We start from the raw sequence: 25301 nt of genomic DNA on the forward strand, positions 1-25301 counted from the left end.
ATTATAAAATGGATTTCTTTGAAGGTTAAAATATGTACCTTACTATTTCTGGTAGCTCTTAATAGACTTGTTGATTAGTACTAAAAGATGCGTTTTTACAATTTGATTACTAATAAGGGAAGAAGAGGTGTTTTTAAATTGAAATATTAGCGAAGGCATTACTGAAATAGTTTATACTTTTCTGGAGGATGAGAGAGTCATCTTTCATATATTTTTTCTATCTCTTTGTACCTTTTTATACTTTTCTGTTTGTAGTAATATTTTATCTTTGTATTTGTAAATGTTAATAAAATTATTTTGACTCTGGCTGTTCTGTTAACTCCAAAACTGAGCCAATCCTTTATCCCTGTCCATTATTGTCCTAATGCTATCCATTAGGCATTTAATTCTTGGAGGCTGATTGTCAGATACTGAGATTTCCCAACATATTTAATGCTCTCTGGTTATGCTGGAAATTGTATTTTGTGTTCTTGATTTTCTAATGCCTTTGTAAGCGTAAGTCCCTCCCCTTTTCACAGACATCATCTGGCTTTTTTAAAGGAGGTTCTTCATGCTATTAGGAATGTGTGAGTAGCGCCTCCAGTTGATTGCTAGTGTTTGAAGATATTTTGTTTTCTAGACTTCTGTAAACTGTTTCATTTTTTAAGGTAATGGTAGAGCAAAATATTACGGAGGATGTCTCTCCCTTGGGAAAATTGTAAATGAAGTTGGAGTTGGCATTTTTCTCCAAGAAGGATGCAGGGAGTCAGTTCTTAAATATACTCTCATCTGGAAACACATTTAAGCCTGCCCCTTAAGCTGATATTCATCATATTTCCCTTTTGCTTTTGAGAAATGTGTAGGGATGGTAAAATACCTGGAATCGCTATCACAAAGCACTAACAGATGCATTCCTGTTTAGAGGATAAATTTGAGTTTGGATTTGTGTCTTCCCCTTCCACCACTTCCAAAGAGCTAGTCTTATCACCTCTTTTTGTCTCTTGTTCTGTCTACCACACTCAACAACCGCTCCTCACTCTGCCTTGACTTGCCATCTTCCAACCAACAAACCTTCTAATGCTTGTTTTCTCCAGTTTCAAACCATTTAGTTGTTCCATCCCCACCAAATTTTCCATTTTTTACCTTGTTCAGTCCAGTTCTTCTCACTCTGCCAACCCAAATTTCCCCTCCATGTTTCACCTCTTCATTTCATTTTGGTCCTGCCCTCTGGGACAAGGAGGAATCATTTTTATTTTTATTCATTTATTTTAGAAATTCATCTCCGAGTCCAGGAACTCTTTTATTTACTATAGCTGTTGTACTATGATTGATATAAAGCAATTTCTTTATGTCTGAATCCCTAGCATGTTGTTCATATGCGGTCCATATTAAAAGGCTTCTGTCACATTGTAAGGTCACCATTATTAATTTTTAAATTATAAGGAGGGACTTGCTGGTTTGTGATGGTCATTAATACAATATTATGTGTTGTTGAATCCTGCCTGCACATAGAATGAACTGTGATATTAATTAGAACTTTGACAAGTCCTTTCTGATAAAATGATGAGATTATTCGTAATTGATGTCACAATCAATTACCATTTAGTTCATCAGAAGCTTACTAACTGGTCTAGCCTTAGTGCTGGCCTCAGGATGTTGATGAGTGTGTGGCTGCCCTGCTTATGCTATTACTGTGACAGTAGAGCAAGATTTTCAGTCAACATCCTAAATTAACTCTTTTAAAGTCTATTAAATAAATGAATGTCATACCGGTCCAACCTAACATCTCCATTTGGAGATTTTTATCTGTGTTGCAGTGTTTTGGGGAGCCTATGACAGAGTATTTGTTGGATTTTCTCCCACGAATCTAAAAGTGTAAAATTATTCATTTGCTGCAATTGTATAACATATGAAACTAGGCTGTATTAATTGCACTGCTTTTCACCTACATATTTGTTCTTTAATTTTAATATTTCTCAGGTACCTAAAGGACATGTTTGGTTAGAAGGTGATAATCTCAGGAATTCTACAGATTCCAGGTGTTATGGTCCTGTTCCATATGGATTGATAAGAGGACGAATTTGCTTTAAGGTATATTCCTGCAATCTAAAATGTGTTAATTTAACAGTTGTTATAGTCTTTGGGCTTAAGCTATGACAATGAGACATGTTCATTAGCTAGTGAAGCACAGGGACCAGGGTGTTAAAATGTTACAAAGAACATGATCTTCTTAAACAAGATTGTGTTTAAACCTTTGCGAAGTATTAGTTAAGTATCTACCTACATAAAAATATGTGTGTGCATGCACGCACATACACACACAATCTCTCTCCTTCTCTCAACAATTTGTTTGATTTTCTCTTTTCACGTCTAAAAATACCACCACGTTGAACCGTCATTTTTTTTTTATTTTGCAGCAATTATAATGATAGTAAATATACTATTTTGGACCCAACAATTCACACAAGGGGACTTCCCTTCCTGCTTTCCAAATATTACAATGTCTTCCTTGGTAGCAGCATATTTATTTTTTTATTTTATTTTTGTCACAACAATATACATAAGCACCACACAAAATGGTTATATAGTATATAAACATATATATGAGGAAATATGAGGAAGTATAAGCATATATGTATAAGAATAAAAAAACAATAGGACAGGAACGATAGGCACGTTTGTGCTCTTATGCACGCCCCTTATAGTCCTTTTAGGAATGGGATGAGGTCAATAGTAGAAAGTTTTTGATTAAAGCTTTTGGGATTATGAGAAGAGACCACAGAGTCAGGTAATGTGTTCCAAGCACTGATAACTCTGTTACAGAAGTCATATTTTCTGCAATCTAGATTGAAGCGGTTAACATTAAGTTTAAATCTATTGGTTGCTCTTGTATTATTGTAATTGAAGCTGAAATAGTCTTTAACAGGAAGGACATTACAATAGATGATTCTATGAGTTAAACTTAGGTCTTGTCGAAGGCGACGGAGTTCTAAGTTTTCTAAACCTAGGATATCAAGTCTGGTGGGATAAGGTATTTTGTTGTTTTCAGGAGTGGAGAACTCTTCTTGTGAAATATTTCACATTCAATTGTATTGATGTCAGAAATGTGGTGTGGGTTCCAGACAGGCGAGCTATATTCAAGGATTGGCCTAGCAAATGTTTTATATGCTCTGGTTAGTAGTAAAGAAGCTACGCAAGATTAGGTTTACAACTCTTAGAGCCTTTTTTGCGATGTAGTTGCAGTGGGCTTTGGCACTTAGATCATTTGATACGAAAACTCCAAGGTCTTTAACAGGGTGGGGGTCATCGGTAAGGTAATGTCCATATGATGTGATATGTAGAAAATTAGTGCCTGTCTTATGCACACCTGAAAGGCTTTTTCAGTTCTCCAACAGGTACTAAAATACCACCCATTCCAAACCTTCAGCGGCTCCACTGCTTTTCTTCTCTTCAGTTATTCCTATGCTGATTATTGCTTTTCTTTAACCAGTTATTGATTCCTAAGAGTATCTGAACTCTAATTCCTTGTTTGCTTAGTTGATTCAGAAATCCTCAGTGAGGGATTTGCTAAAAGCTTTTCAGAAATCGAAGTATAAAATCTTCCAGATCAATATTTACATGTTCACAGTGTCAAATAACATAAATGGCTGTAGTGTAAGGTTTTTCCTTAAAGAAGCCACCCTTCTCTTCCTCAATATTAGGCGTAACATGCTTTTAGTGTGATGGATCATTTTATAAAAATATGCCATTCTCCCATAAACCGAAGACTTTAATGAGATATTTTTAAAAATTATTTCAGCTTCCTGCCTCAACCTGGGTGCATTTCATCTGTATTGTTTCTTATGCAATTGTAGTTTGCTGGTTAACTCTTATATCTCATAATATTTATTCATAATTCACCTATTTTGTTTAGGTGAGTGTTTGCCTAAAGAGTACCAATGATTTTTTATGTATGCAGAAAGAAAACAAATCCTCCATAATAGTCATGAGAATTGGTCATATATACACATTATCTTAAACCAGTGGCCCTCAAGCTTTTGGGGATCAGGGACCAGTTCTGTGGAAAGAAGTGGTGATGCATGCTGTCTTCATCCTGTAGATGGGGCTTCGCTTCTTTGCATGGCCCGATTTCTGGCATGCCCTATGCTGGTCCACGGACTAGGGGTTGGGGACCCCTCTTAAACAATTAAAATATTTAGCCTTAACAGAAAAAAATGTGAGAAAATTAAACCAATATAAACGTTCTAATTTTCTAGACAATCTTAATATATCACCTGAAATCTTGATCAATAACCATTGAGTATGTATTTTTACCATGATGTGTATCCAAAGAAGCAGTAGGGAGAGATTGGAACAAGAATTCATTCCAGATAATTTCAAATATTTTACTTATTAAATAAACATGTTTCATTATAGAAATTCTCCCAACACTGTAGTTTAAGTGAAGAGCATATGTACTGTATTTTTTAGATTATAAGATGCTCCGGACCGTAAGACGTACATTAACTTTAGAGGCGGAAACCAAGAAAAAAACCTGTCTCTGTGGCCCGTTTGCCAGAGATTAGTGCGAACGGATGGCGGCGACGATAGGCAGTGGTGATCCCAGCCACCTAAAACAGGGGTCGGAAACCTTAAACACTCAAAGAGCCACTTGGACCCTTTTCCTACAGAAAAAAAACCACAGCGGGAGCCGCAAAACCTGGGTGGCCATGGCCAACTCAATATCACTCATTCCCACCCAGTCACATGTCCCCCTAGTCACGCCTACCCAGCCACAAAACCATTCTCTGTGTCTTTCTCCTCCTCTCCCTATCCCCTCTCTCCCCTCCCTGACTCTCTCCCTCTGTATCTCTCTCCCTCTCACCTCCTCTGTATGCGGCTCTCTATGTCTCTCTCTCACCCCCTCTCAGTGTATCACTCTGTGTGTGTGTGTGTGTGTGTGTGTGTGTGTGTGTGTGTGTCTCCCCCCCTCCCCTCAGGCAACCGTCTTCTTCTTGCCCCCTCCTCTAGTAACTCCCTGGCCGGGAACAAAGTGTGGCAAAGGCGCACGCTGGATGGGCAGCCGCTCGCTTAAGGAAGGTCTTAACAGGATGCAACTTCTCTCCTCGACTAACGCTCCGGCTGTCGCCTTGCCGTGTCATCGCCCACCCCTGGCAGCTCTTCGGCCAAGCACAGAGGGCGAGAGAGAGAGAACACGCATGTGTCTTTTCCTGAGGGAGTAACTTTAACTCTGTTGAGGCAATTGAAAAGTTCATGTGGATGTGTAATAGATGAATATTAGGAAGTCATGTGAATTGGCAAAGCAATATGTTACTCTCTCTCTTATACAACATAAATAGTAATTACCTTGGGGATTTCTATTGCCATTTCAAAGTGAGCAGTTTCCAGTCCTGTCCCATCACTGGTTGGCTGCGCCACTCATTTCTTTTTTGGACTCCAGCCCGAAGTGGCAGGAAGCGAAGGCTCCTTATGTGCAAATGTGCCACGAAGGCAGGTACATGGCAGCTTCGCTCCTGCACTCTCCGGTGACCCTCTTTCCCATCCTCCTCTCAGGATGCCCGGGCTGGCTGTGGCTGAGCCAGGAGCATGTGCACACATGGGGAGACTCTCCTTAAGCGAGCCGCTGCCTGCCCTGCCTGCGCCTTTCCTGAGCTTTGGCGCTTGCTTGAGGAGGGTCTCCCTGTGCATGCACACACTCCTGGCTTAGCCACAGCGGCCAGGGGGTAATGAGAGGAGGGGGAGGAGGAAAGTGCAGGAGCGAAGCTGCCCTTCATGCCACATTTGCACGTAAGGCAGCCTTCGCTTCCTGCTGCTTCGGGCTACAGTCCAAAAAAGAAATGAGGGGCAGGGCTAACCAATGATGGGACAGGGACCTGCGGCAGAGGGCCCAAAGAGCCACTTGTGGCTCTGGAGCCGCGGGTTGCCGATCCCTGACTTAAAATAGCTGATCAGTGCCACACCAACCCCCTCTCCCTGCTGCAATATTCATTCTATAAGATGCATAGACATTTCCACCCACCTTTTTGGGGGGGGGGGGAGGAGTGCATCTTATAGTCCAGAAAATATGGTAAGTCTTACCTGTGCTACTAGCCTGTTTAAAATGTTCAGTTCACTGCATTAACACTTCAGCTGAAATAGAGAAAAGCTAAAGGATGACTGATGCCCAACGTGTTAAGTAATTGTTTGTTTTATTTCGCAGCTTTGGCCTTTGACGGATTTTGGGTTTCTGCGTTCAAGTCCCAACAGTCACAGGATTTGTAAACGCTAATTGATTTATATTGTCATCTTTTTTTTAACCTTTCAAATGTGATTTATATTTTTATATTCAATAAATGACGTATCATGATTCAGGATTATTTGTAGTTTAATTTTAATGAAACAGAGAGCCTAAAAATTATCATCACATACCTTTTCTTCTGAGAATTTTCATACACATTCAACCATTTGGAATGCAAGAATTAAACAATTTCAGATTGAGCTATTCTTTACTATTTCAGCTATTTACAGTACCAGCCGTATTGATGTATTTCCTGGATGGCACATCAAATAATTTCTATAACTAATGAACATGTATCACAGTTTACTAATGAAACATCTTCAACTTCATTTTTGGAAACAATGTATTTTCCACCACATCGGCACGTGAAAGAATAACAGTGATCACCTGTTGAAACAAAATAAATCAGTTTCAATGATTCCTCATATATCACTGAAATGCTTATATTGAACAGAACCTGAATTAAATATTTAAGGTAGAATAATGAACAATTTGCATAAGAAAGGAACCTATGGCATAATTTTATATTCCCATATGGAATGAAGTCAGGTAATACCCACAAGAGAAAACATATTTTCAACTGTGGTTGAGAGACAAGTTTTTAAATGCCTTTTGTGATACAGCTTTTTGCTATTCTAGAAAGCCTAATAGTGAGAGGGAAAAAACATGGTAAACTACCTGTTCTGTAATGTAATCCACAAGTATATTTTCAATCACTTGGATATATTTACAAAAAGCATTTTGTGCTACTAATTGAAAGACTTTCTAACTATCAACATATCAAGTCAGTTAAATAACCATACACACAATAAATTATTACACAAAGCAATTTGCTCTATACCGAAACAGTATCAAAGCTGGGACAGTAAAAAAGAGCAATCAAAATGCACCAGTTTGTTATGATTAGAAAAGAATAATGAAGGGTAGTGATGTAATTACCAAGAACTGTTTCTTTTTACAAACAGTAAATCTAAATTACTTAAAAGTATTTCATACCACACATACATTTAACTGATGGAACTTGCGACGACAGGATGAGATAATAGTTTTTGGTATGGATGCTTTTAAAAGAAAGCTAGACAACACAATGAATGTTATTTCTAACACCTTCTGATTGACTTCATTTCTAAACAGAATCATCAGTTTCAGGGGTCACAAGATTCTGAATACAAGTTTCTGGGGTGTAAACAAACAGCTGTTACCTCTCCAACCAGCTTCTTGCTTGCTATTCTAGCAGTGCTCATTTATACATTAATATTTCAGTTTACAAATCAGGTGGTTTCACATTGCTTACTGTGATTCCAGGTCATATCTTCAAGTGAAACCTGAGTATCCACTGGACATCCTTGTTCTAACTCATATTCTATGAGAAAACAAAAACACATCATTTTCAGCAGCATTGTGTAAGATAAAGTCTGTAAGCTCACAACAACATACTGATTTGTTTTCTGTTTTATATTCATGGGCTCAAGAAGGAAATCACAATGTCTTCTCTCCACGACAACTGCTCTGTAAGGTAGGTTGGACTGAGAAAAAGACTGGCTCTTTCACAGAAGTGAGCCTCTGTGGTTAAGAATGGATGAGAACATGGTTCCAGGAAGTGTATGCAGCTCTGACAAATTTAGTTCTAAATCATTTCTCCAAGAACTGCTCATGCTTTTGATACATAACACTAAATCCCAACATTCCCCATTCAATTATTTTTTTCCTGAAGCATATTAGCACACTTCAGCATTTGTATGCTGCTTCTAGCTATCATCAGGAAGAACAATACTAATGAACAATATATTTTTTCTAGATATTACATAAAATAAAAAGTTGATGAAAAACATTTCTTCTGAGACACAACATTATAAACATGTCAGATGTTTTCAACCACTATATGCCGGTAAGTCTAAAAAAGACAGAGTTTTCATTAAATTGTCTTGTTTAATATTTGTCATTTCTCATCAAATGTTTATTTTTTAGGAGTTTATTAAGTTTTATTAGTTTATTAAGGAGGATGTATGTGCCTCCACAAATCTTTTTCTGGTTGCCAGCTCAGCATCTCTTTGACTGCACATCTAAACACTGGTGGTGCAAATTGTGTTAAGCCTTCATATCCAAACTGAGAAGACTCTTTCTCTCAAGAATACTTAAACTGGGTGGGTGGGTGAGTGAGGGGGATCAACAATCCACTAAAAATGTAGAACCTCAGCTAAGTCAAGTAAATACCATACAATGAATCAACATTTGTTTTGCTGAAAAACAAAAGTTTCTTTTCTTCTCACACTTGAATGGCGGGGGTGGGTGGGGTGGTGGTGGGGTGTCCCATCTTGGAAATGTGCCCACCTGAATCCTGTGTTTGACATGAACCTGGGAAGTTTGCATTTGAGAAGCTTTGATGGCTTCCGGAGGTCCTGCTCTGCAAGTAATCCAATGTGAGATCTTCTGGTTGAAGTTAAGATCTGATATTAGTTCTCTCTATATTTCCTACTACACTTCAAGAAAAAAACATACAACTTTGTGGAAATGATTGGTCAGATCCAATATAGGTTTAAACTGCAATATGTTCTTTCCAGGGCAATAAAGATTTCAAAAATATCTACAGAGAGTATTATAGTTTATCTTTCATATTTATACAAAATGTTTCTTATGCTTCAGAAAGGACAGTATGTGTTAATAGATACAAATGTGTTTTAGAGGTGTATGTGTGCGTATATACATACATACAAAGAGAAAGATATATCTTATGATGGAATTTGGACACATATAATAAAAAAACAGGTTAATGCAATAATAGTATGTGGTATTTATAAGATAAAATAATCACAATTAAGATTAACAGCACACAAAGCACTATATAACATGATACAAATGCAAAGTGAAAAATAGGATGGTAGCTAGATAATTAACTCATAGTATCATTAACACTGGCAAATCTATTAACAAATTATTTGAGATTTACAGTGTAATAATGGTTTTCTGACAGGATAATAGAGTAGTCTCCATAGAAGATAAAACTTTATCATTCACTGCTTTGCATACATAATTACAATTTCACATTTTTAAAGTGAAATCTTAATTTAACTATTGGGATTCCTTGCTTTTTCAAATTAAATAATAACAATTATTCAGTAAGCTATGCTGAATAATATTAATAAATTACAAAGTTTAATGAATATTTAAGTATAGATATATTAAAGGTACAAGATATATTCATAGACTATCAAATGGTTATATTTTAAAAGTTTAGAGATAAATATATGGAAAGGGACTACACTGAATTTAGAATCCACATCAATATAAGGAAGAAATTGAGTTAGAACATTCTCCTGACTGAATATGAAAAAAATATTCTAGAACAAATGTTATACTGATGTTCTCCATTTTGGCGTATCCAATCTGCTACCACAATAGTTAACTATGAATAATGTATTGGTAGTGAAATTAAACACTTATTTTAACTGCCCTCATATATTAGGGAAAAAAATTCTAATTAGCACTTTAATATTAAAGCATGATTTCTCCCCCACGCAATTCATTAATTAGCGGCCGATTAACCAGTATCAAGTTGGGCTATGGTCTCTTCTTCCTTTTTGCAACCTTAAATTGTGATTCTAATTTTACCTGAAATCTACACTACAGATCCCCAGGGAAAAAGGTCCATCTAAATTAATCTTAATGAAGGCAATTAAAACAAATCAGACAAGTTAGAGATAATTACTGGATCAATAAAACCTCTATGACCTAACCAATTCTGCACACCTTCAATAAATTAAACAGATACAATTAAAACAAAGTTAACCCATTTACATCTAAAATTTTGCTGCTACTGAAAGACAGAGAAATGAAAATGAACCATTATCTTTTAGTTATTGACTAATCTACCTTAGTAATAGTTCAAGAAGAAATATTATAATTTAGGTCTTTACTGGAGCTTGTTGAAGCAAGTATTTTCTTTTCTTCAAATCATTTTGTTCTTTATAATGATATAAATTCTTTATAATAATTATATTAGTTATTTAATGTGATATATAACTTTTCAAACGTTATACTTTTAAAAATGTTCCGTCCATATTCATTTAGAGCAAAGTTTACTGCTAGAAAGTCTATTCTTTAGGCTTTACTCCTAAGTTTTTCCTTCCCGATAGCAGGAAATAAAGCATTAAAAAAAAAGACGAGAGTGGAAATGAGATACGGCTGCAAACTATGTTCTGTTTCTAATATGTGATAACAGCATAAATGCATGCATTCTGCATCTTCTACCTTTACAAGCCCTACCCTTGAAGGTATTACAAGCTGGCCCTTTGAAAAAGGCTTAGGTGTTAAGAGAATTCATAATGGTAATTGGGAAGCATTAAGGAAAAAGGACAAATACTAAATGAGGTCACATCAGAAGTTACACAGGTAACTGAAATAAGGTGGTATTCATGGCAAGGAATGTAGATAGTAGTGGACCACTCAGAATATATTGGTAAAGCCCATCAAACAATCCAGAACATTAACAAAGGAGAGAGCAGCCCAGTGTGCTCAGAATCAAAAGAGGCCCAGATTGCAGGCAGTTGGAGACGGCCTGCGTTGTCTTTCAGAAGAGCACAGTGAATTGTCAGAACACACCAGAGAGCTTACAAAGCAGTCCAAAGTACTAGTATTCAGATTTGAAGCCCAAGACACTAGCCGCTATCATCCATCGTGCTGGCAACTTTAGGAACTCCAAGGACGTAAAAGCAAGGCTAGGATAACAGTAGCAGCAGGGGGAAGGGAACTGTCAGAATCTCCAATGTCCAAGCTGACAGATTTGCGATATCAAACTGCACATTCTTTCTCCTGGCACACAAGTAACAGAGAAACTGAAGTTGGCTAAGAAGGGCAAAAACAAAACAAAACAATACAAAAACAGAACAGAATAGGAAACCCACTGCATTCTATGGAATATAGTGTAGATTATACAATAAGAATATACAATAAGGTTTAAAGGTTTGCCCCATGACTGACTCAAGGGGGGAAATGCTATTTCCGATTATCAGCCAGGAGAGCCTGCGTTGTCTAAGAAATGTTTCCGTCATATGTGGCCAGCATGAAAATATGAAAAAGTGGTACCTATTTATCTACTTGCATTTGCATGCTTTCGAACTGCTAGGTTGGCAGGAGCTGGGGTGAATAATGGGAGCTCACCCTGTTGCGCAGCACTCAGGTCATGAACCCAGGTTGTCAGCTTTCTAGCAGACAAGCCCAATGTCTTAACCGCTGTATCACTGCATCACCCCAAGAGTGTAGAATAAGAATACATAATAAGGAAACAATACCATCATTGGAATTAAGGGACATGGGTTAAGGTTAAGGTAAATTAGAAGACCAGCATGGGTTACAAATTCCGAGTAAATGAGGCTAAACCTCTGGTTTAAGTGTGCATCTTTGTAACTATATTGTAGTTATAAAATGTTTTGGTTACAGAGATTGTCGTTTTCAGTCAAATCTATCATCTCAAAATAAAACTGTATAACCCAGAAGAACTGTTATATTTTGGGCCCCAGAAAAATGAGCATGTTCTAGCAATATGTTAGAACACTTTCTGAATATTTTATTCACAATCTTACTTTGTTACACACATTTGACAGAATTTCTTAGAAGATGAATGAAACAGATGTTGATAACTATTTTTAGGTTAGATAATAAGTGGTATTTCTTGACAATAAAACCTAAATGAAATACCTAGAAGACTGCCTCCTTCCATATGAAATTGCCGTAAATTTAAGATTTCCTTTGAAGGAATTTAGCTATTAGGATATTGTTATCCTAATAGCTGAGATGTTTTCCTCCAACAGAAATAAGACAGAATCTTTTATTAGTTTTTTTTGAAAGCATTAAAATATAGTTCTGGTTATTATATTGGTTATTGGTTATTATATAATTTTAAATATAACGATTATGCTCTGCCTCTTCCTACTTCTAATCTACTGTATAATTTTTCTTTAACTTCTAAACTATAATTTCTCTGAGAACTCTCCTATGGATGAAAAATAATGCAGTCATAATTTTATAAATAAACACTAAATCACTATTAGAAGCAAAGTTCAGTAAAGCTTTACTAGGATTGCATGTGGTCTGTGGGGAAAGATAAGAGAATATTGTAAATGGAACTATTCTGTATGTCAAATACTGAAGAAAATACAATAAACTTTTTACTGGTACATATTCTTTCACAAAAGCACCCCAGGTATCAAAGGTAGACTACAAAATAAATTTTGAATCTGAGCATATCATCATCCATCCCCCATCTCAATAATTCTGTGATGAATCTTCAGATCAATAATCAAATTAAGAGTGTCATGCACAGAAGAGACACTACGTTAAACTCTCCCACAGAAGAGAATGAAATACGTCCTTATGATTTCTGCATTTTAAATGAACACGACTTAGAAAAATGAGATATGATATCAAATAGTGAGATTATCCTAGATATAATCCAAAATAATTCCTACTATTTTTGAATTGTAGTGTAAATGCTACTACCCTGATTCACTTTATTAAAAAGATGTCATCATGCTTTACTATGCTACATAGTACCAACACAATCACATATGACTATAAAAGACCAAGCTTCCCAGTATTTAAGATATTGAAGAAGAAGGTGAAAAGGTAAATAAAGAGGATAAAGTATCTCAAGAAAATCTGATTATTATTCAAAGTTAGTATTACAGAAACTTGGCTTGAATCTAAGATGGAGAAGATATAACAGGAGATCGGTATAGTTAATAAGGGTAATCATGGAAGGTTTAAGAAGATGGCTTTCAGATATTTTTATTAGAACAAAAAGATGTATAAAGTTTAGGAAAATAAACAGACAAAGTACACTAAATGCATCTAATCTAATTTCAATTCCCATAAACATCAGTCAGCATTAGAATGTGACTTTGTGCTTCAAAATAACTAGAGGATCAGTGTTTATTGCAGTCCTTAATGAAACAATGGCAAACAGACAATAAATATATTTGAAGCAAGAACCCAAGACACTGAATGTCAGGAACAGTAAAATTCAGCTACAGAAGGATACTGAGATTCTTAAAAAAATGAAGGACATATCCATGTATCCAAATTAGCCTATAGAACACAAGCAAAGGGGTGACAGGAGATAAATTGTAAGTCTTAATGACAGATGAAAAATGAATTTCTTGGTCTAGATTATATTCACCACCACCATCATCATTTTTGTCACTGTCTATCCACTGCAGGATGAAGGCCTCTTCCCCATGTTTCCAACCAATACGGTCTTGAGCTTTCTTTTCCCAATTGGCCCCACAATACTTGCTGATGTCATCGATCCATCTTGGGTCTTTTATGGATGCTTATTATCAAGTGGAATCCATTCTATGCCTGCCATCAGTTCTTCTTGTTTGGTGACCAGCCCATTTCCATTCTTTTACTCTCTTGATGATATCATATATTTTTGTTTGTTCTCTAATCCTTGTGCAGATCTTTCTATCTTGTTTTGTAATGCCGAGCATGTATCTTTCCATGTCTCTTTCCACCACTCTTAGCTTATGTTCACCATAGGGTTCTTAAAGAACCAGAGTATGAAATTGATATTTGTTATTTATTTTGCAAGGTTTTAAGCCACAAATTAACTTCTGAGGAGTGTACAGTTCCCATCATAAAATTTGATTAAAACAATTAACAGTGTTTACTATCTGACAAACAGATAGAAGAAAAAGAAACATGTAAAACAAAAACCAACAAGTAAAACCAAAGCCAAAGAAAACAAAGAAAAGGAATACCAAGTTAAAGCTCCCTTATTCACCAGTGGTGGCAGTCATAACATTCCTGCCCCCATGGGCGGTTTTCATGGGCATTCAAAATGGTCACTTTTAAATCACACCATGTTGTAATTAAAATGCTCATCTGAACCATGTTGTAATTAAAATGCTCATCATACATCTTTAGAAGTGTATGAAAAAACAGTCTTAATGTAAAAATGTTGGAACAGTAGTACAATGGCGAAACTGAAATGAAAATATATTTTAAAAATCAGTGAAAAACTTTAGAAAAGAGAGGTTAGCAAACATAAGTATAGTAAAAGGGCCATGTGAATCATTTGTGAACAGAAATAATTAGATTTTAGATATACATAGAAACTGCAAGCAAGCAACCTAATAGAAGCTATACAATCATACATTTTGCCTTTTAAATTTTACTGAAGAAACATCTAGAAGTAATTTGATTTAAATGTATGCCTCACAAATCTATGAAGCAACATTTTAACAAAAGATGAAGAAGAGTCAGTTACACATCTGAGAAAATTTGGCAATGTATATAAACTGTGACTTAAAGCAGCAGCAAATTAGAGAATTACAAGCTCTAACAAAATTACTGTGACACTTTATTAATTAAATGTTAGAAACTTCTTGCTGAGACTTTCAGTATATTTTTATTAAATAGTTTTTAAGAAATAGTTGAATCCCTATAACTATTTTCTTGGAGCTTAATTTGCTGCTTCTGTAGATGTACTTAGAAGTAAACACTGGTTTCCAACAAAAAAAATGACATAAATTGTGGTCATGGGACCATGGGATGCTGCAAATGGCTGTAAATGCTGAGTGGTTACTAAATGTTTAAAATGCAATCATGTGATTGGGGGAAGTCAGCCATTTAGAAGTACGGGGGGGGAGGCTCATTGTAACTTCAAACAGTTGCTAAGCAACCAGTTGTAAATTGAGAACTACCTATATTCAATATTGTAAACAACGTAAATATGCATGTACTCTTGATCAATTGGATTGACCATAGCTGTATTGCTGTGCTTTTTAACATTTTTGCTACATATTGAAGAAATAAAAATAAATCTCACTAACTTAACACATGCCAGAAATCTTCATAAATGTGTCTATTCATAAACCAAAGTGCTAATAAATGCTGCCCAATTAGTTGTTCTTGGTTCAACAAGCTTAGGAGTTGTGTTCCAATTGTTTCTGGTGGTTGTGGCAAGATTTAAATAAAGAAGCCGCTCTCTATAGTTGGTTTTGTGTTATATCCTAATTGGAATTACTGGCTTGTTATTCTTCTATATTCAGTGCCAATCTCTGTTCCTGTAATCACTTTCTAACTACACATTTTCTGCGTAGTTAGAAAGCAGTAAGTCAGGAATCCCAGCTTGAAGATAATGTTGACCAGCTTTCTGATAGTTTAATCACTTCTACTTGCAGAAACATCCCAATGAAGGGAACAGTTAATACATTAAATTTAGCTAAAAACAAAAGCTACGTGTCCTAGGCATACATGTTGCCATTCCTGTGACTACAACAAGCGCTAGCATATAAATTATTATTAAATAACTTCTTTCCATAAACACTGTCAATCCTCTCAGAACAACAAAAAATGCACATTAGAGGCCATGTTCAACCAAATCAAATAAATTTGGATAAGTTTTAAATATTTAAAAATTTAAGACCAGAAAAGCTTTACTAAATAAATAATAAAATCTTCATTCTCCAGATTGCCTGAAAGGATAATGCTAGCTATTAATATTTAATTACGTTTTTATTTCATTTGTAATCATGTAATACATTTGAATGAAATAATTTCTATCAGTTGTTACAAAAGGATTTTTTTTCCTTAAAAGCAGAGCTCCATTTTTTATTTTTTATTTTGCCTAACAAGTCCTAATTTTTACTTAGGCTTTAAGCCATACGATTAGATCAAAAATTATTTTGTCCATTGCACATTTTCAAATAATTAATGAACAAAAATAAGCTTGTCTACACAGTATATTATATGTATCTGCCAGCCACGCTGACTAAGCCTTTGTTTCTCAAATAAAATTGTGGCAACCTTCACAGCAGGGAAGTTAAAACAGCAAGAGAAAAAGGTTTGATGGTGTGCCAACGTACAATGGAAGGGAATTCAATAACATGCTGCAGAGACAGTGAGCTTTTATCAGACACACTAAAAAGTGGTGGTAGCTACACGTCAATGCTAGACCGGAGTGTGTTACTACAGAGTGCAACTGAGTGTTTTCCCCACAGGCAATACACTATTATTGACTCCCCCCATTAACATGGAGGGGGGATATACATTTATTGAAGGTTCTAATGGAAGGCTGAGGGACTCCTATCCTGAGGCCAGAGCAGAAAGACAGCCTATCACGTCATGTAATGGTAGCCCATGTGTGACAGATCTGACCTACATTCCCCCTTTCTTTTTCACAACAGCCTGTCACTGTTTTACAATGCTACATTTCAAGAGATATACAAAAAGGTACGCTGGAACTGCCTGGTTAAATGAATTGTGGTTATAACTTGCTTGCTGAAAACTAGCTGGCATCATTCGTGCCTTATGAGAAAAAAACAAACCCATATCCTAGGACAATGCTTGATTTGTAAAAGGTGATAGAAAGGATACAGTTTAATTATTGCAAAGTGTTCATAAAACCATATGCTGCAGGATACCTTTGACATAAATTACTCAAACTAATTTAAAATGTAACAGTGGAATGTAGCAAAGGGCGTGACTCCAGTAATTAAGAACATTTAGCGAAAATGCTTTAAATACTGTCAAATGAAGAATGGCTAAACGAAATCATTATTATCTAAATTCTACATGCATTACATTTAGAACAGCTACCACCTAACGCTTTGTCAAAAGTAATTTAATGTTTTTAACCGCCTAATGCAGATGTGGCAATCAGTATAAATAATACATCGAAATATGAAAGCAAAGATAGAAGCAAATGGAACGTTTTGGTTGAGCAAATAGTATTTCAGAAACCACCACTAAACGATTCCCACACTTTCGACCATTGAGAGCTGCTGCTGCTACTACAGCACTCCTCGGCAGGAACCTACCACGCCGCTGCAGGTCATACTCTTTTTTTTTCTCTTCATTTCCTAGAATTTTCCATGCTCGATCAATTTCGATGAACCTCTGCATGCGTGCCTCTGCTTCTCCTGCTGGCACATCTGTGCTCTGTTTGTCTGGATGATACTGCCAGTCAAAAAAGGAAAGAGAAAAGAGGAAAAAAAAGAAAGGAAGGAAGAAAGAAAGAAGAGGGAGGGAAGAGAATCAATAATAAATAGGAGATCTGTTTTGAGGTGTTTGGACACTATAAAGGTTAGAGCCACAGTGCCATGAAAAAACGCAAACAAAGGGAACAATGCTGGCCAGAAGAGACTGCTGCCAGGGTAATTAGACTACAGCAAATACACCAGTGGCACAAATGTCACAATGTGCATTGATAGCATTTTCTGGATAATTTGCCGATGGAATCACTGGTCTTATGGACAATTTACCTAAGGAGAATGATTAATGCAAAGAGAAACAAAGATTCACAAATTAATACAAGATGGAATTGGAAGCTTATTATGTAATAGAGATACATTCAACCTTGTTATGCGACAACAATGCAAATTACATCACATTGTCTATGTTTATTGTCCATTTAAAATAGTTGCTTGTATTGGAGGGGAGGTATGGAGTTGAAAAAGTTAACAAAACACTATTAAATGGAAATACAGTTTGACATATAAGTATTTTGAACAGATAATCTGTACGTTTAATGTATACCAATCCAATGAATAAAAGTCCAAATTATTAAAACCTATGGCTCAATGAATGTTTTTTCTACCCAATAATACAGCTAAGATAAAGGATATAAATGCAAAATACAGATAGTCCTTGACTTACAATCTTTCATTTAGTGACTGTTCAAAGTTACAGCAGTACTGAAAAAAAAAAGGACATGATCATTTTTTGCACTTATGTTGCAGCGTCCCTGTGGTCATGTGATCAAAATTCAGATGCTTGGCAAATGGCTCATATTTATGACATTGCTGTGTCCCGGGATCACATGATCCTCTTTTGTGACTTTCTGCCAAGCCAAGTTAATGGGGAAGCCAGATTCACATAACAACCACGTTACTAATTTAACAACAAGAAAGATTTTAAATGGGCAAGATGCACTTAACAACAGAAATTTTCCGCTCAATTGTGGTAATTAGTGGAGAACTATGATTTTATTCTTGCAAATAATATTGCAAATACAGCATTGTGTAGTTATATATATTCAAATCTATTAAGGACGAAATGCAGTAATACTTCTAATATTCATTTGCCATTAACATATACACTACTTTTCCAAATAGCATGCTATTTAAGATTATTATGTTCAATCTATTACCTTAAAAAACCTATTTTAAATTAAGTATCTCAAATATTTGAATATATTAGGTTTATATAATATACCAAATATTTTTTTTAAAAAACTAGCATCACATTCTAAAGAAGCCTTACTGCTATGGAAATGCCACATTTAAAAAAAAATGATTTTTACAAAATGTAAGACAAATCTACATCTTTTAATCTTTTTTTCACTTGCCTACAGTTTAAAGACATAGATGTTTCAATTGAATACTGATGCCGAAATATATGGAACGTAGAAACATAGATCAGTATCACATAAATTAAACAGCTGGACTAAAGTCCTAGATTATAAATTAAATCAGGGATGATTTCATCAATGATTTAATCATGATTTGTTATTTCATGGGAATAAAGGTACTATTATAGCTTGTTTTTTTTAACATAGAATTATTAATGTTCCCCAAAGCTTCCTATTGATTTTAGTATTTGTGAATCACAGTAAGACAGATACAAAAATATAAATCTAACTTTACAGAGAGAATACATGGAAGAATTTCAAAGTGATTTGCAATTTAATCATTACAAAATATAAAATTTATACTGGTAATGCAATGGAAAAGACAATGAAAGACTTTGTCGCAACTTCTTTATTCTAATGGCACCATCCATAAAGGTATTTTGAACTGTTTGTTCTATAGTGTTATATCTGAAGGGAATCAATATGATCAAGCAAAGAAAAATCATGCAATGAACATTTATGCATGTATTATTTCCAGACCATTGAGTCTATATTTCTTTCAATATACATTTAAAAATATGTTTTCCCATTCATTTTTTCTGGCAGAATTGATAACATTTCAATACTATAAATTTGAACTCCAACGAGTTTTTGGCATCAATTTTATGTTGTTTGCTGAAAAATAAAGATCAAAATCCATACTTGGATAGATAATACATTAATTGGGACTAATCAAGATGGCACGAAGAAATGTGCCAAGGAGAATTCTTATCAAGCAGCGTGTCCCAAAGGTGCTTTTTCAAGAGGCAACTGGGGCTTTGTGGAATGGTGCTGAAGTGGTGAAGTATGGGGCTTGAGGCAGTGGAAGCCCTGGGGATGAAGCAGAGGTCTGGAGGCAGTGGCAGCTGGGCAGGGCTGCTGCAGCCCTGGTCCTCTTCAGCTCCAGCTCTGCTGGCATTGAATGCCATTGTGCAGGGTGGACAAAATGTCATAGATTGGGAAGAGCTAGGTTAAGTGGGGGAGTTGCAGTAATCCAGGGGTTCTCACTGCATGTGGGCAACCCAAATTTTGATCATAAGATCACAGGCCGCTGAATGAATGGTCCCAAGTTGAGGACTACTTATAGTTCTACACCTGACACAGTAAAATTGCAATGAAGTAGCATATCATTAATGAATGCAGATAATAGGTTAATGACATTATTTTTCCATTAATTGTTTCTGAAAATAAAGGAACTGTATTACTGAAAATGAAACTAGAAAGGATGTCAAAATGAAACTACAAAACAATAATGTAATGTGATGGGTTGTAACAGAATTAAACTGCTAATGGAAAGGTCTGATATCTAATTAACTGATTACTTCAAATACTGAATTATATTTTAGGAAAAAGAGCAACATTATAATATTTCTGATACCAATATATGTAAATATATATTTAATTTTACACACTGTGTTTTAATTTTTAAAAAATTAGTTTAGAAACATAAATAATAGTAATCTATTGTTTCCACCATTTTTATTTTTGAGGCAATACAACTGGTCTACACCTAATCTTATTTTAATAGGGATTTCCCATCTACCCAGCCCACAATATTCTTCCTACCAATTGATTTGATATTGTTGCAATAATTTTATGTAATGCTTTTATCTGATAAATATTTAAGCCTTTTTAAAACAAACAAACTAAGTTTAGTTATTCACTATAGGAATATGAACAATGGATAATTGCCCACATTTCATTTTAGCCTAAGGCTAGTTGAAATATCTAATCTGCAACTCAACCATTTGGAATGGCTATTAGGAAAAACCCACTAAGCTGCCTCCACTGCCATTACCAGAGAGCTGCTCTTGCCCAGGGTGAAATTCTTGGACCTATACAGGAGGACGGGCATCCTGGCTTCCCGTAAACCTGAGGGTCTTTGAGGTTATATGACACTTCTTCCAGTCACCTTTGCCAGCTGCCATGCCTAGGTGGCCTCTCCAGAAATGAGCCTTCAAGAATAGGATTGTTTCTTATTTGATTTATAATATTTTAAACTCGTTGGAATCATATTACTCTTAGAGGTTAATGCAATATAAGAAAAACATTTTTAAAATCCATAGTAGACATACAAATAGTAATATACTAGGTACTCATCAAATTATGATGTTCACTTAACAATGGTTTGAATTTAAGGAAGACTTGGAAAAAAATATTGACAACCCATCCTCAAAGTTACAACTGTCACATCACCTCTGTGGCCCTATGATCACAATTCAGGTGGTTGCCAACCAGTATGCATTTTTGACAGTTGCAGCATCTCACAATCATAATAGTGATTTGCAACCTTACCAGCTGGCTTCCAACAAGCAAAGTCAATTAGGGAAGCAGGATTTGCTTAACAACCACAATAAGAATGGTTGTAAAATCCGGTTCTGTCATAGGATGACTTACTTAATGATCACATCACTTAGTAAGCAAAATTCTGGCCCCAACTGTAGTCGTAAATTGAGGACTACATGTAACATAGATAAAATTACGATTTTAATTTAAAAAATTTAATTAGTTTTAAAATTAAAAGAATTCAAGATCCAGAAGGACTTGACAGACTTGAACATTGGGCCCTATCCAACAAGATGCAGTTCAGTGGTTGAGAACCAAAGGCACAGATATAGAATAGATTATACCGAGCCGAACAGTAGTAACTGTAGGAGGGATCTTGGTGTCCTAGTGGAGTACCTCTTAAGTATGAGCCAGTGGTGTGCTGCAGCTGCCAAAAATGCAATCTTAGGCTGCATCAATGAAGAGACAGCATCAAGGATCATAAGAAGTGCACTAGTGAAGCCATGCTTGGAATACTCCGTCCAATTCTGGTTGCCACGATTCCCAAAAGATGCTGAGACCCTGGAAAAACTGCAGAGAACAACAATGAAGATGATAAGCAGTCTGGGTGCTAATATGCTAATGTCTAAGGGAACTAGGTATATTCCCTAACTAGGTATGCCTAGCCTAATGAAGAAAAGAATTAGGAGTGACATGATAACTATCATGTTGTCCCTACTGGCACAGGGGCTGGCACAGAGAAGAGGGGGTAGATGTATTCTCCAAAGCACCTGAAGGCAGGACAAGAAGTAAGAGGTGGAAGCTCGTTAAAGAGAAATCCAAACTAGAACTAAGGAAAAATTTCCTGACAGAACAATTAAACAATGGAATAGTTTGCCTCTTGGAGTTGTGCACGTTTCATCACCAGTAGCTTTCAATAAAAGATTAGATAACCATGTGTCCAGGATAATATAAGGTGTCCTGTCTTAGGCAGAGGATTGGACTAGAAGACCTCCAAGGTTCCTTCCATCTCTATCATTCTATGATCCTATCTGCCCAATCAGATATTCTGTTTTGTAATTCAGGGAAGGAAACAGTTTGATCTCCGCAGGGAGGTTGTTCTAAAGAATTGACTTAACAACAGTTCCTGGTCCCAGTTCCCCTTAACTCCTGAAAGTGACATAAATATAATTCTTTCAATATGTTATCTGTTTTCCTGATTTCTACAACAAGCAATCACTTCATATTGAGATTCCATGAGGAAAATAAGAAAATACTTCATAGCCAAGCTTCAAAACTTAAATTTAAGTAAATATACAAGTCAATATATACAAATCAAAAGTTTCCATAAAATTAAGTCAAGTCAGAGGGGTAAAAAACTGGCTACTTAATCAGTTCAGACTGAACAGATTCTTAAGAAAATCCACTCTTAGATGTATATGCCTTGTGCAGAAACAACTGAGCTTTGTTACCCAAGAATAATTGATAATTAATAAGCTAAATTGGTTATTATTAAGCTAATAATTTCTCTAGGACCAAATATTTAGTCATTTCCTACACATGCCATACAATTATTAACTAAAATGAGACGAGTCCAGATGATATGATCAAGTTGAAAGAACTGTACATCAATTAGAAATCAGATGTTTACTTTTATCAAGGAAAGGAAATATAAGCGACTGGACAAGCAAGGAAAAGTGAATATGCACCCCTCCCACCACAAAACATACATATAAACACAGAATGAAAAAGAACAGTTTCTTTCATATGGAAACCTCTACTGATCAAGATCCACATTATATGAAATTTTGTTCATTTTATTTGTGCCTATAATCCGAAATCAGAGAGTTGCTATACACAATAATCAGCTCTGATTGGATGGTGGGGAATGGAAGCTGAAGAAGCTTCTTGGATGATAAGTGAAACATCTTCAAAGAAAAACCAGGCAGTCCAGTCATCTTTTGAAAAAGCACCTTTGGGACAATTATGACCTGGATGACTGAGAATCTCCATAGACATTCGACTGACTGAATAGAAAATAGAATAGAATAGAATAGAATAGAATAGAATAGAATAGAATAGAGTAGAGTAGAGTAGAGTAGAGTAGAGTAGAGTAGAGTAGAGTAGAGTAGAGTAGAGTAGAGTAGAGTAGAGTAGAGTAGAATAGAATAGAATAGAATAGAATAGAATAACCTAGACTAGACTAGACTAGACTAGACTAGACTAGAATCTGGAAGGGACTTTGGAGGTCTTCTAGTCCAGCCCCCTGCTCTGGCAGGAGACTCTATACCATTTCAGATTTCATACGATTTTTCCCAATTTCTGTTCGGTTTTCTGCATCATCTATTTTTTTATGAATAGGCACCCAGTACTTTAGAGCTAAAAGTCCTTGCCTCTATGATTATTAAATCTGAGAGAAAAATTCAATTCATAGGATCTCTGGATTCAAGTTAAATTCTTCATTTGAGGTTTTGTCCTGTATTTTGTAATGGCTCAAGATAATTATAAACAAAACTTTGTTGTGGAAAATTCAGAAGAACAGAACACAATTCTGAGGAGATATAATCAACCATTTATGGAAGGATAATTGAATCCAAATTTTACAAGAAAAAGAAACCCAAATAATAAGAAAGCAAAGATTTCTATAGGAGTTGAAATCTTCAACTTGAATTTCTCATCCTACAGGGTGGGAAATCCAAGGGATCTGATAACCTAAGCAGGTCTTTAATGGTACATATGGGATTCTTTCTGTTGTTAGGCAAAACAGCTGCAGACCTTGGGAAGTCCATTGTTAAGAAGATGAAACACTAGTGTGCTCCCAATGAGCCTGAAGTGTGTGCGTGTGCATGTGTGTGTAAACAACTCTCTATAAAATAATTACCAATAAAATGTAACTGGTGAAATGGAAAAACACCAACGAAAAAGCAGAATATCAGGTAAGTAACCGTTCCTGGAAAGTAATGGAGGTAACTAATGTAGCACATGATCTAAACACCTGCTCCTAATTTTACTTCTATCAAAATCCATGGGAGATCCTCGACACATCACAGGATAGTTCTTTGGTGAAAAAACCCCTCATCCATTTAAGATCTTTTAGTTTGGTTACTATACAGACTTAATGACTTGCACATAAAAGGTCTTGTACAACAGCTAGCTCTTTGCTCTGTGGCCTACATGGTTCATCAGGTACTAATTAGATAGCATGCTCTGTCAACACTTCAATGCTTTTCTTCTATTAATTGATCTTTCTGCCAAATTAATGACATGGCTGTACCAGTTTTGAATTCCCCCAGCCCTTTTACCTGTGAAATACAGTGAAGGAAAGAAAAAGGTACCAAGTTATGTGCTCTTGTTCAATATTTCAACACAACATTGAAAACACCATGCTAAAAGTTTAATTGTGTCTGCTTTGACTCATCAGCATTTATTTGATACTAAAACAATTCGTGTTCTCAAACTAACCCTAAATTGTACCAAAACATGAAACTGGAAAAAATAGGAGCAACGGTTACAGTCATGATGGATGAACAAGAGGCAAGTATTTATAAAAGTAAAGATTTAATGCTAATGGCTTAAAAACTAAGACATTATCTCAAGTCTAAGAAAGTCCAAGAGAAGAAAAAGAGAGTAGAAGAGAAAAAAAGAGTGGGAAAGATAGATTATATTAAGCTCTGATTAATTAAAAAGGAAATTAACCCTAAGTGTGACACAGTTCTAATTAGCAGGGCACAATCACCTATCCCAGTTGTTTAATAAGAGGAGTTTACACATATATGTGAAAATTTTACATTTAGTCTCAGGGGAAAGAATAGAATTTCTTCAAGTTGCTACTTTAAAAGGAAATGAAAAAGATACACATCAAAAGAAATGCTACAAGCAGTTATTCAATACGGATTTTAAAAGTGTTACTATGCACTGCCCTTACATATATTCAACTTGCAAATATTTAAAATATATTTTGTTTTTATTATACTATGTTTAACTTATTTAATGCAAAAAAGTTGCATAACTGTATATAAACTTTGCAATTAAATCTTTAAGTGATATAATAAACACAAGATTACAAATAATTAAAAGATACAGTTCATCCATTTTTAAATTGCATTAAGAAAAAAAGTAAAATATCAAAGATTAAGGCTTAGTAACAAATATAGCACACTACTGCCACCTAATGTATTCAGAAATATTACATTCAAAGAGGTTGCGTTTTTCTTCACACTATTTTAAAAATATTGATCATATCTAACTATTTTTACTGATGCTATTTTTCATTAATGTGTACATATTCCTTTTCAAACTGCAAACTAGAAAGAAAAGACTCCAAACTATATAGATCAATTATCTGCAACTTGTGTGCCTATTTATTCCAAAAACTCTAGCACAAAACAT

The 25301-nt window shown here is 35.4% G+C and overlaps 2 protein-coding genes across 6 annotated transcripts in view; one reads left to right on the forward strand and one right to left on the reverse strand.

Annotated features, from left to right (window-relative positions):
- IMMP1L (inner mitochondrial membrane peptidase subunit 1) overlaps positions 1-16465 on the forward strand; it is a 56680-nt gene extending 40215 nt beyond the window's left edge. For 3 of the 5 annotated variants that reach the window (XM_058160819.1, XM_058160808.1, XM_058160802.1), the window contains exons 5-6: positions 1960-2070; positions 6179-6325. In XM_058160819.1, coding sequence (XP_058016802.1) covers positions 1960-2070; positions 6179-6247 — 180 coding nt within the window. In that variant the 3' untranslated portion in view covers positions 6248-6325. Of the gene's footprint in view, positions 1-1959; positions 2071-6178; positions 6326-7728; positions 7773-8054; positions 8145-13470; positions 13608-16443 lie in introns of those variants that run through there. The other 2 variants (XR_009152430.1, XR_009152428.1) reach the window with 2 other exon arrangements.
- Positions 6333-25301, reverse strand: part of DNAJC24 (DnaJ heat shock protein family (Hsp40) member C24) — a 32954-nt gene continuing 13985 nt past the window's right edge. The window contains exons 3-5 of the mRNA XM_058160838.1: positions 17077-17215; positions 7551-7619; positions 6333-6643 (exon numbers count right to left, since the gene is read on the reverse strand). Of these exons, the coding sequence (XP_058016821.1) occupies positions 6522-6643; positions 7551-7619; positions 17077-17215 (330 nt within the window). The 3' untranslated portion in view covers positions 6333-6521. The remainder of the gene's footprint in view (positions 6644-7550; positions 7620-17076; positions 17216-25301) is intronic.

Source organism: Ahaetulla prasina, chromosome 1 (assembly GCF_028640845.1).
Source record: "Ahaetulla prasina isolate Xishuangbanna chromosome 1, ASM2864084v1, whole genome shotgun sequence".
Taxonomy (NCBI): Eukaryota; Metazoa; Chordata; class Lepidosauria; order Squamata; family Colubridae; genus Ahaetulla; species Ahaetulla prasina.